General features: G+C 33.7%; 2 protein-coding genes across 2 annotated transcripts; both read left to right on the plus strand.

The window, feature by feature from the left end:
* Positions 1 to 944: 944 nt before the first annotated feature.
* Positions 945 to 8,162, plus strand: LOC110719381 (protein cornichon homolog 4-like). The gene is made up of 4 exons (XM_021898309.1): positions 945 to 1,376; positions 5,711 to 5,892; positions 7,528 to 7,650; positions 7,772 to 8,162. The coding sequence occupies exons 1-4, from the start codon at positions 1,305 to 1,307 to the stop codon at positions 7,812 to 7,814; spliced, it is 420 nt and encodes a 139-aa protein (XP_021754001.1). The 5' UTR covers positions 945 to 1,304; the 3' UTR covers positions 7,815 to 8,162.
* A 673-nt stretch (positions 8,163 to 8,835) lies between these two features.
* LOC110719382 (ATP-dependent Clp protease proteolytic subunit-related protein 2, chloroplastic-like) lies at positions 8,836 to 12,367 on the plus strand. The gene is made up of 9 exons (XM_021898310.1): positions 8,836 to 9,012; positions 9,093 to 9,136; positions 9,237 to 9,309; positions 10,302 to 10,419; positions 10,976 to 11,113; positions 11,216 to 11,332; positions 11,690 to 11,758; positions 11,847 to 11,942; positions 12,074 to 12,367. The coding sequence occupies exons 1-9, from the start codon at positions 8,930 to 8,932 to the stop codon at positions 12,209 to 12,211; spliced, it is 876 nt and encodes a 291-aa protein (XP_021754002.1). The 5' UTR covers positions 8,836 to 8,929; the 3' UTR covers positions 12,212 to 12,367.
* Positions 12,368 to 12,957: the final 590 nt, after the last annotated feature.

Here is a 12,957-nt window from a genome sequence, read left to right on the forward strand (position 1 = left end):
TTCATTTATATTTAATATTTTATTATTTTTTTTTATTATTTATATGTTTTCTTTTCAAAATACATATTATGTAACAATTTCCTTTATAATCCAAATTAATAACACCCCACCCCTTTTTTTTTTTTTTTTTTGAATTGTCAATGTGTATTAAAATATTTTTTTTTTTCAAAATACTTGTAGTAATTTCTACTATCACGCAATAGTAAATAGGGTGTTTAAATGCATTATTTTGTTGATATAATTTTTTATTTTTTTTGATATAATTTTGTTGATATAATTAGTTTCAAAAAAGTTTAAAAAATCCAAAAAATCCCCACATTAGAAATTTTGAAACTAATTATATCAAAAAAATAATGCATTTAATTACCATATTTACTATAGTGTGGTAGTAGAAATTACTAGCGGTATTTTGAAAATAAATATTTAAATACATATTGATGACAATTAAAAAAAAAAAGAAAAAAAAGCCTAACAAAGCGGTGGGGCATTATTAATTTGGATTGTATTGTAAAGAAAATTGTTAACATAATACAAGTATGTATTTTGAAAAGAAAACAAAAATTAACAAAAAAATAATAATAAAAAATATAGACGGAATATTCCTCGTCATTCTTTTCTGGTGACCGGTGTACTATTTTGCACATATGGTACAAAAGGTGATACCGCTAATAGCAAATATTTAAGTTCTTATTATTTTGCACACACCGTTGATAGTTGATATTATTTTTAAGCCAATTTTGCTTTTTAGTATTGGAGTATTCAACACATCTATTGCGAGACAAATCGGATAGCTAACTTATTAGTCAATGTTGGTTGATTGGAGATAATATGGATTTAGTAATTCCCATAACTTCATAAGAAGCACTTGCATAGAAGTAGTAAGTATCCCAATGTGCATGGTGGCATGGAAGAGAGTTGTGAACTAGTTCCACTTCAACATCTCCCTTAAGATTAGTCCACTTCCCCAAAACTAAAATTCGTTAAACCTAGACTAGCTCCACTTAATAAAAATGGAAAGCAACTACTTACAAAGTTGTAAAACACCCCGTTAATAGTATTAAACTCATCTCCTTACTAAAAACAGAACAAATTACCTGTCTTTCATCTCTCCTTCACACGATTCTTTCCCACGGCTTCACGGCAAAACCCCCCCAAGGTCGTCGTCGAAATTTTCGCACCACCAGCACTGCCCAATCTTCCGTCGCAATTTCTCTCTCCTCTTGACGGAAAACACCGTCATCGTCGTTAACAGAGTGACAGAGGAGAGAGAAAGTGACAGAGAGTTCCATTGAAGAAATAAGATCATGCTCGCTCTTTTCGCATGGCTGATTTCCTTCTTTGTCGTCGTCGCCCTTCTTGTCGTCGTTGTTTACCAGGTTCCCTTTTTTCTCTCCTCTTTAATTCAATTTGAGTTTCGTAAACCCTTTTTGATTTTGGGAATCGCGTTTCTATTTTGTTTTAATTTTTTGATTAATTTGATTTTATTTAGTTATTGTGATCCTTTGTTTATTAATGGCAATAGCAAATTTGGGAATACAAGGTTTAGATTTTGAGAATTTTAATGGTATATTGGTTGAAGTTGCGTTATCTGATTTTGATTCATTGCCTGTTTAGAAATTTAGATGTTCATTTCAAGTTTTTGGGGTTAGAATTAGAATTCTAAGTTGGGAAAAGCGTTATATTTAGGATGTAGATAAGTGTGGGAATGCATACATTTTCATGGGTTCTAATTGAATTGAAACACTGTAAAATAGCTATGGATTTTGGGTGTGTAATTTGGTTAGATTGCTGATTAGGAGAAAGAAAGGTGATATGGAGTTACTTTATCAGGAGGCAACCAAAATTGGAAATGGTTGGGATAGTGGAAGATTGATGAATCGTGTATTCGTGTTAAATTTGGGATGATATATTTTGTTGATATAAACTATGGAAGTCTTGACAATTAGTGAGGGAATTCAGTTGACTTGGTATTGCTTGTTTCTTCAGTATATTTGGATATATCCTCACCGGGAATGCTTTATGTCGAGACTATGGTTTGATTGAGCTATTTGGGAGGAGTATCTTTGTTTAATAAAACGGGCAGTTTGGGGACTTTGCCGTGTTGTTTTCCTTTGCTTAAGGGTTGTTCATTTCGGGTTTGTGATGTGGAATTTGGACTTTTCTTGAGTATAATTGGAGAAAAGGTTTGGTTTTGATTAAATTGATTGATTTGATGGAAAATTAAAGATACTTGTCGACCGAAGTTACATACTGTGTGATTTAAGAAGTATAGAGATGGTGTATTGCTAGGTGAATTCTGAGTTGGTTCTGTAAGTAGATGGGTTTTTGAGATACTTATTAGTAAAAGCATTAAAAGATTACGATTTCGGTGGGGAATACTATTGGCTGTTGTATTGGAGAGTAAATGAATTTGATGGAAGAAATGCATGCTTTTTATTCTCGGTTTCGTTTGGATGTGTGGAATATAAGGGTGTAATCCATATCTCTTGGTCTGCCGCCCTTGTCATTCATCAACATGCCATTGTTTTACATTCTACATGCAAACAATCTCACACAATTTCTTATTGATCTTAGCTTCACTTGCATCATGTAAGTGACAAGTTACAGTTAGCTTTGAACCTCATTTTTTATTTTACAGACAACTTATTCTTGCTTGAGGTAGATCATCTGCTGAATTTCTCACCGGGTCAAGAGTGTTGTTGATCCATATCATACTTGTTGAATTTAAATCTCCTCATCCCATTGAAAGGAAAATTTACTATCTTGCTAAATAAGTCTTCTCTAACCTTTATATGGAATCAATTAACTAATTTGCATCGAAGTGTTCTATTAGTGCTGAACTATTTAATTTTACTTTAAAGATCTATGAGATTTGCTAAATGACAACTTGTTCTTACTAAGACATATCTTTCTCTTGAGAATCAAGCTCTTGAAGATAAAAGATTGAATTGAGTCTTGAAGGTAGAAGATTTTGGTCATGGCATTATCTTATATTCTTGTAGAGGACTTTTATTTGCTATTTTTTTGTAGCAAATTATTGCAGTCAATTTGAGTATTGATTTTTCCCCGGAGGCAAGAGTGGTGGTGGTGGGGGGATGGGGGGGGGGGGGGGGGGAGGTACTTTTGGCTTAAACCTAGAAAAAGCATTGTATTTCTGAGGCACAAATTCATTACAATTTGCTCATAGTGTGAAAACTAAAAAGTTTGCTAGAGGGAGGACTTTTGTTGCAAAAACTGAAGCATCTGAAAGAATCGGTGGTAAACCTCAAAGGGCTAATATGTCTTGTACGGGGGGAGATTTAACATCTGCTTTGTTTGAATGTAAATATCCTTATGGTTTAAGGGTAAACTTATTGAAGCTGATATACAAACCTTACTTTGACGAAACTTGCAATTGAATATGAGATAGAGTTTCCATCTTCATGTGTTCCGAACGAAGTCATACCCTATCTTGAAGTAACCTTTGGTGAAGTGTTTTTCCATGGAAAGATGTATGTGGACTTTGGAACAGTGTTTGAAGGTGCTGAGGCGCAGGGCGTTAAGGGTCATGCACCTTTTGTGGTCTAGGCGAGGCGATTTTGATGAGTTGCAGCTATAAGGCACACCAAGGCGTAGTTTAAGGTGCACCCCCTTAGGCGCACAATTTTTTTATTTAATGTTTATTATGTGCGTCTTACTTCAATGAGGCGCACCAAGGCACTTAGAGGCGCACCTGAACTCTGAAACGCCTTGATACTTTTTTATACATTGCTTTGGAAGCAATCTCACTCTTTTGTGTCTCCTACATATATTCTAGAAATATTTGGGTTGGAGTTTTTCCTCTGTTTACGTGATTTGGAGGTTATACTGAAATATTTGGGTTGGAGTTTTTCTTCCGTTTAGGTGATTTGGAGGTTATACTGAAATATTTGGGTTTGGAGTTTTTCCTCTGTTTAAGTGATTTGGAGGTTATACTGAAATTGTGGTCTGTTATTTTCTCTTTTAGTAGCTACAGAAGATTCTGAGAATGTTTTTCTTAGCAGCTGAGATCTACTACATATGGGAGGAAAGAAACAAAAGTAGATACTGAGTGAGGAAGTTGCATGATGATGTGCTTGTGAAGGAGCTTGTGTATTGTATTCATATCACAGGAGGTAGTGCAAGCAAGTTGTCTGTTTAGCAGCTCATATAGGAACTTGGAAGAGGACAACTTTAATGTCCTTTTTTGTTTGAATTTTGTTTTCTGAGTGGGAAATCTCTTAGCTAGTCGAAGGTCATAAGTGTATTGATGGAAAGTAACAAAGGAAGATTCTGAGTGGTAATTGGGATAATGATGTGCTGATTTAAACTGTTTTCATATTAAAGTAAGGCATGGCCAGTGTCTATTTGGAAGCTTTTATGGTCTTATAGGGGCAGCTACAACTTTTTATTTTTGTACCTTTTCATGTTTATGACATACTGTGTTTAAAGCTCTTCATATTTTTGATTTAAGACAATTAAGTGCAAGATCAAGATGCAATTTTCTTTGATTAGCAAGGTCATAAGTGGAGTATTTTGTTATAAGAACGTAAGATGGAGTCGTAGGGTTAGTTTGACAATTCAATTGAAGAAAAAACTTGAAAATATAGCAAATATAGTCAGGTGCTTCAAATCATCTATGTAATTGTTGCCTTGTAGGGGAGGAAGTATAGCTGTCTATGATATTGTGAAGTTTAAATTAAAAATAATATTTCATCTCTTAGGTTGTGCAAAGAAATGGAAAAAGTATGTTACTGTAAGAATATCGACGGTGGCTGCGCTTATAATTAAGGTTGAAAGGATATCAATTGTGCGAGTGTCAACACTTATAGTTTCATCATTTCATGAATAGAAGCTTTTCTTTTCATTAATCCCTTTGAAGCATTCTGTGGATCAGCCTAAGTATATCTTTTCCTCGTCTGTTTTCTCCTCCAAATGTTTGATATGTTGGCCAAGGATTGACTAATGCTATGTTCTGACTTGCTTCTGTCTTTGTGTATAAGGGTTTTTTTTTTTTTTTTTTTTTTTTTTGTTTTTTTTTTTTTTTGGGATTATTCCTACATAATTTTTCGTATTGATTATTATCTTTAAAGAGAAAAAAAATCATTTGATGTTTTATTTGAATGTCTGAGGATTTTTTATACCTTCTAATTTTGAAATTCTCATCAAACAATGGACACAGAATGTTTTACCTGTTTTTCAGCTGTACAGATGAAATTGATAGCTGTATGCTGCTATGCTTTACAGTAATTTGTAATAGACTAACCTTAGGAAGGGCAATTTGGGAAGTCTAGTATTTTTGGGTTAGAAGTCTTTGGCCTTAGTATAAATAGGGGATAGAATATGCAGTAGGACATTATGTAAATTGTGAGAAAATATGTTGAGAGAATGGTAACCTCAAGTTACTAGGAGAGTGAATGAGTGATAACCTAAAGTTATCAAGGAGAGTGATAATATACAAACCAAAATTCCAAGCTTTCATCTTATTATCCATATAATACACAAACCAGAAAATCAGTCCATAACATAATTATGGTGACACTGTACAGCTCTAGTTTTGCCAGAATATAGTCACTTTTCAACATAAGTTTTTATTTTATTTTTAATTTTTTTAATTTTTTTTTATAGTTGCTTTGCCTTAGTGATGAAGATTATGTTTTACCTAAGAAATATGTTTAAAGATCTGTTCTTACTGCTCAGAAGTTTCTTGCAGCTTATGTGCTTGGCAGACCTTGAGTTTGATTACATCAACCCATATGACTCTGCAATTCGGATAAATCAAGTAGTTTTGCCAGAATATGTAATCCAAGCAGGACTTACCCTCCTTTTTCTTCTGACGGGTCATTGGATTATGGCACTTTTATGTGCCCCGTACCTCTACTACAATGTCAAAACGTAAGCTTCTTTGCTGCTTTTTTGTTTCTTGTTTTGTTGAAGGGGAGGAAGGGGGGATGCTCTTTGCAACTTTATATTTCAATTGCATTTCACTGTGGCTGTGTAGTATGAAGTTCTTGTTCATTTTGTGTAGCTTCATATAAATGAGTTGTAGCCCTTGTAGGTCACAATTCTTATAATGCTAGCATTTGAGTTGCTATCTTTACAAAAAATAATGGGACAACATGTCAGAAATTGAGTTAACTTATTCTTTCGATCGATAATTTTGCCTTCTCTCCTTCGAGATATTAACCTAGTCTTGGCTTCTGTTATCCTCAGCTTTTTTAAGCAATTTTCAGCAAAAATATTTTTTAAATCTCGGTAAAGATAAGTTGATTTAAGCAAAAGAAATAAGCCAAGTTAGATAGAAGTTCAGCAAAATAAATTCGTTACAGCCTTACAGGCTTACAGCAAATATAAGTTAATGCCTTGGTAGAGGTTTTTGTGGACAATTGGACATTATGCTAAGGGGTTGCTCCATAATGATTTTATTTCTTTTTTCTTTTTCGTTTCTATCCATTAATAATATTACGTTCGGTAACGTGGAAAGTCTAAACCACTTTTAGTGGTCTTGTCAACGTGTAAAACAGACATCCACAGTTCTCACGCCAAAGCAAGATATACAAAATCCTCTATCTATATTTGTTCTCCCATTCTCCACCCTTTTGAGATCAACTCCAATAAATTGTAGGATAAAACTACCTTAGATTCCAGCTTTCTCCCATTCATATGTTTGCTCTTATTTCTCAGTCTTCTACATGTCAATCCCACGACTCTCTTATTCATTCTCATTCAATCATGGCGGGTAATAAAAATGCTGGTATTAAAAATTTACAAAAAAAATGCTGGTAATAAAAATGAGCTCTACATAATGAAGTTGGGATCTCTCTTTGGATTCCAACAATTGAAATATTTTTTAATCAGTTTATAATTTGTCTTACATTTCTGTATTGTCTCATCTGGTAAGATTTTTTGAAGTATTGGTAGAAAACATAAAGGAGGAGAATGTTGAAATCAACATGAAGGAAAATAGAGAAAGGTGACAGTGAGAGAATAAAGCAATTTATAGTCGTTCACTACTTATATTGTTATATGCTGTGAGATGGTTGCTTGCTGCAGATATGCCGATTTAATTGACTAGAAGAATAAATCCTTAAGCCAATGAGTAAATTCTTAAGCAATTTAGGTGTTGTTTGCTATCATTTTCTATGTTTATCGGACTCTCTATTTCATCTCAAGCACCTATTTTAGATCCTCTATATTCTGGTATGGGTATGGACACTTTACACTTCTTTTTGGACCAGTGTCATGGAAGTTTTCTATAAAATGGGTCTTGTACCTGAGTTGAGGTACATAATCTGTGCTTATCTGTAGTAAAACGTATCTGGCTAGATAAAATGTCTCATTATGGGATCAGGCATAGCTTATTAAACCTACCTCCTATTTGGTGATCATGGCTTGCAAGTTGCAATAGACATTACTGTCAACCGTATCAATGTTAAGTTTGATTCGTAACCACAGTGCTGAATATATAATGTTGTGATTCCACAAATACAAGCTTGATTTTAGCTCAACTCATTGCTCTGCATTGTTTAGGTACATGGACAAGAAGCACCTTGTAGATGTGACCGAGATCTTCAATTTGCTAAATTGGGAAAAGAAGAAGCGTCTTATCAAACTTGGATATCTTTTGCTTATCCTGTTCCTCTCATTATTTTGGTAATGACCTTTTGCTCCAGCTTTTGAAATCGTGAATGATCATTTATTGTCAGAAAGTATTTTTTTGGTAATCTAGTAATACCAATAACTAATTAAGCATATTCATTGTCCAATATTTCAGGATGATTTGGACTACGTTGGAAGATGACGAAGAACTCTATTAGGTCACAATTATTTTATTGTTGTCCCTTTCTAAGTCTTGCAACATCAAGACTGAGCTTGCGGCTTCTTCAGGGACCGGGTTTTCCTGCAACTGCTAGTGCTTGAGGCGTTTCTGGATTTGGCTGCTAGTTCATTAGGCACTCACTTCATAATTGATAATGTATTTGGAAATATGTCAAATGATAGATATTCCATACTTTTCTTTTGAAATTAGACTTTCATTTTATATAGATTAATCCCTAGTTTATGAAGCCTTTTTTCCTTCATTTTCTTCTGTGTATTATTGGTTTCTTATTCAAAATTCTATTGTGGTAAATTATTTACTTCACTCGTTTGAGTATTTTGTTACACCATTATGTCCGTCTATTCTCCATTTTGACACCTCATCATCCTTCATTGTCTTGGGCCTTCTTTTTGGTCAACTTATTTCTATTTTTTATAGGAAGTATTTCGTACAAGTCTTTTTTTTGAACAAATATTTCGTACAAGTCTAGATAAGGGTTATGTAATAAGTTCAAGAAAATAATATTGTCGCATTTTTTTTTAAAGATTTTCATTAACAATGGTAAGTTAATTTTTTAAATGGGAGCCTTTCTTTACAACATACAAAGTATAATTTTATACTTAAACAAACTAGTGATCAAATAGAATGTGGAGAGCGAATAAGAAATTTATAAATGTTACTCCCTTCGTCTCTAATTTTTCCCCATTGATAAGATTTGGGTAAGATTTTAAAAAACTTTGACCATACATTTTCATTAATATAGTCATGCGAGATTTTGTTGGATTCGTCTAGTCTATTTTAATAACATATCAAGTTATTATAATTTTCACGCATATGAAAATAGAGATATATACATTTTAAGACGCGTGTCGTAAACCATGAAAAATCAAATGAGGAAAGAAAAAAAAGAAAAAAAAAAAGGACAAACTGTTTGAGCTTTTGCTTTGAATGTTAAAAAAAAAAAAAAAAAAAAAAAAAAACTTTGCAATATTTGGGCTATGAAGCGTTGAAGCCCAACATCAAAATCACATCCTGAATATCTTCACACTTTTATGCTCTCTCATTTAGTTCATTTTCTCTCTCCACTAAAATCTGTTGCTCAATTTGGTATCAATGGCATTGGCAGTATCTCTTCAATCCACTGGTTCTACGTCCTGCCTCCATGCTAGAGCTTCCGTTTCTCCCCATCCTCTCAGGTCTCTCCTCTTTTTCTCTCTCCTCTTTTTTCAATTTTATTTATTTTTTTACTGTAACTCTTCAATTTTTGCAATTATAGTTGCGCAACCAGAGTTTTTATTGGATTAAAGCCCCAATCTTCAAGTAATTCCTCCAAATTTCAGCTTCTTTTTTGTAATTTATATCAATGAATTTAATTTCTGTGGAATTTTTTTTATTTATAATCGATGAAATTGTGTTTCAGGTCTTTTTGGAAGTGCCAGACCTAATTTGACGGTTGATTTCTATGACAAAGTTCACAAGAGTCTACATTACACGTAATTTCCCCTTCTTTTTTGCTTTTTTTGTCGAAAATTTAGCAAATTAATTTATTCACCTATTTTGCAAATTTGATGTAACCGATTGGAAAGATTGCGTAAATTTATTACTATATGTATCACCAATCGATATGGTTGCTAATTTGTGCTTTTGGGATAGTAATGACATTACAAATGCAATTGGTAGAGTACAATAGATTGGATTGTTTTGAATTGTTCATCAATGAGGATCACATTGTGATGTTTTGTGGGAAATTCGCTTCTGTTTGACGTGTAAAATTAATTGCTGTGTTGCAATACCCAGCGTACTTAACAATGTTGTTCGAACTTTGGATGTACTTTTCAAAGTCCTATATCCAAAAGTTTGGATGGATTACATGATATGATACAAAGGTTTGGATGGATTACTTGATATGATACATGTGAAATACTTAGTCCACCTTTATGTATAAACCTCATTCGTGTAATGTAGTAATCCATATATGTGAATTACTCACTCCGCTTCTAAATATAAACCCCATTCGTTCAATTTGAGCATATATTTAGTAAAGGTGTATAGAAAATAAGATTGTGGGTTTAGTTGATTGAAGGTGAAGCGTGAAGAAACCAAGAAGAAAATGGGGCTTGGTTGATTAAAGGTGGATAAACGTATACAAATAGAAGAGAAATGAGAATTTAAACAAGGACAAATTCTTATAGTGAAATGAGGTAAAAAGGGACAAGATCTTTTAGTTAAGTAAAGATAGGTACTAAATCTTGTAGTGAAATGAGACTCTTATTAAAGGACAAAAAGAAACTTGTACATGTTACCATTATCTTAAATGAATTAAAAGTATTGCAAAAGTTTATCGCTTGCTTATCCCCCATGACGATTAGATTAATTGTGCTATCTTATTTGTATCAATATTATAGTAATGTCATGAAGAGTTATGTGTTAATACCCTTTGTTTATAGGATGAGAGTCATGAGACATATTTATATTTTTGTTTCAGGTGTAATACTAAACCAACACGAGGAAGGGTCAATATGATGCCTATTGGAACACCCAGAGTACCTTATAGAACCCCTGGTGAGGGAAGTTGGCAATGGGTGGATTTATGGAATGCCCTTGTATGTCTTCAGAACTTCACTTTATTCCTATAACTTAAGGGTTTCTCTTGTGTTAAAGAAGTTAGGAAGAATGATTTGTGTTGTGTAATGTGTGTTGCATCTCATCATTTCACCATTCAGAAGTTTTGTTACTTAGGTCTGATATTTCTTGACTATTCTAGTATATCTTTCATCATTTGTGATGATAGAATTTGCATCCCCAATCAAGTAATGTCAGTCTTTTGCACACATTTTTAGGGGGTGAATAAAAATTGAGATAACTGGGTTTGATTGATTAAAATTGAATAAGAAAAGAAGATAGTGGGGGTTTGGTTTATAACTAGGTAGTTCAATAACAAATAAAGGTGAAATTGGACTCAGGACAAGATTTTTGGGTGAAATTGTTATCTGAAGACAGAGAGAGTACATGTATCCATCACAAAATTTGTACTAATCATATGTATGTATGAGAATTGTACCATAGGTTTCCCAGGTAGTAAAATGGAAAGAAAAGCTTTTGTAATAAATATCATTGTTTCCAGTTCTCTATTATTTACCTGTATCCTTTTATTTACAGTACCGTGAGCGTGTCATATTCATTGGGCAACATATAGATGAAGAATTCAGCAACCAAATACTGGCAACCATGTTGTATCTGGACAGTATTGATGATGGCAAGAGACTTTATATGTACATCAATGGTCCTGGTGGGGATGTGAGTTTTGTTCTTGCCAAATATATAGAACTGGTTGTTTAAATATATAGTTATTGGGTTTGACGTCTCACTCATTTTGAGTTCGGTGGGTGCTTGTTGCAGCTAACACCAAGCTTGGCAATTTATGATACAATCGCGAGCTTAAAAAGTCCTATTGGCACGCACTGTGTTGGTTATGCCTATAATCTTGCAGGATTTCTCCTAACAGCTGGAGAGAAGGTAATAATTTTCTGTTCCTCCTGTTTAGACAATTGTAACCTTTTATCTTTATCATGATGCAGGATCATCTAATGTATGGCAATGAATCAATTCGGTTTCTTTTTTTTTTTCCTTCCATCTGAATTTTTTTTTTTCCTTCAATCTGAAATTCAGAATATATTAATGTTCAAGCATCATATGTTAATTTTCCAACTCAGAAAATTCATGATTTAAAAGAACTGGTCTTGCAGCTGTTCTGAAGACCTCACAGAATCTGAGAAGGCCCTGTATTCCTATTTATATGCGATATACTATCAAACGTTTTTTGTTGCTCAAACATGATCTAGTGATTTGTAACTATCCCTAAAATTAATTCAGGGTCAACGTTTTGCAATGCCTCTTTCAAGAATTGCACTGCAATCTCCTGCTGGGACTGCTCGTGGCCAGGTATACCTGCATCATATTTATTTTGAAGGTGTTCTTTCCAAGGGACAAGTGGTATACCCTTTTGCTGCTTACATTTGTCGTTTTGCAGGCTGATGACATCCGTAATGAAGCTGATGAACTTCTTCGGGTCAGAGATTATCTCTACAGTGAGTTGGCTAAAAACACAGGTCAACCAGTAGAGAAGGTACACCAACTTCTTCTTAATTTACCTGTTTTTACAGATGATATATGAAAGACCACAACAATGACCGAGTGCACATCCTGCTGTATGATTTCTGTTATCTTTCTGAAAAGCGTGTTGCTTGCCCTGTGCAGGTTCACCAAGATTTAAGTCGGGTGAAGCGTTTTAATGCTCAGGAGGCTCTTGAATATGGACTCATTGATCGTATAGTGCGGCCGCCTCGGATTAAGGCCGATTCACCTCGGAAAGATTCAACAGCAGGTCTTGGTTAGTGTGTGTTGTCAAGCAATGTAGTTATCCCTGTTGCATATCTGTTTTGTGTTACCAATCGGATTTTGTGGATGATGTTTAGTTATTAATGAATTTGCAATGTATATCTCGTAATTCAAATCTTTCAAGAGTTATAGTCATTTTTTTGTTGGATAATACATCCTTGTCTTCCTCTTCCTTGCATAATTTATTAATCAATTGATTAGGACTTGGACATGGGTTTGAAATAACTGGCTAATATATGTGCACTCTTGTCGCGTGATTGTTGTTAGCCTGCTAAGCCATCATTAGAGCCCTCATCTACCAAGGGTACTATCACGACCAAAGCCTATGTTAGCATGCATTGTCATCTAGCTGGCATCATTAGCTGACTCTAGGTCTATGCCTCTTTCGGTCATTGATGCATCCACTCCCCCAACCCCCTCAAATCAGCTGTGTTTTGTTTCTCGGGGGTTAGGCTGTTTTGTTGTTTAATTCAAAGTTAAGGCATCATTGGCTTGGTCAAAATAAACTAAGGCCCTGTTCTTTTGAGCTGAGCTGTTCTGCTTTGCCCTGTTGCCCTGCCCTAGTCTGCTGAAATCTGATCTGATCTGCTCCTTAAAAATAATTAATTATAATTAATATTTAATAAAAATAATAATAATTATTAATATTTAGTAATAATAACTAATATTTATAGATAATAATAATCAATATTTTATAATAATAATAATTAATTGATAATATTAACTAATATTTAATGATAATA

The sequence above is a fragment of the Chenopodium quinoa genome, unplaced genomic scaffold (genome assembly GCF_001683475.1).
Source record: "Chenopodium quinoa cultivar QQ74 unplaced genomic scaffold, ASM168347v1, whole genome shotgun sequence".
Classification (NCBI taxonomy): Eukaryota; Viridiplantae; Streptophyta; class Magnoliopsida; order Caryophyllales; family Amaranthaceae; genus Chenopodium; species Chenopodium quinoa.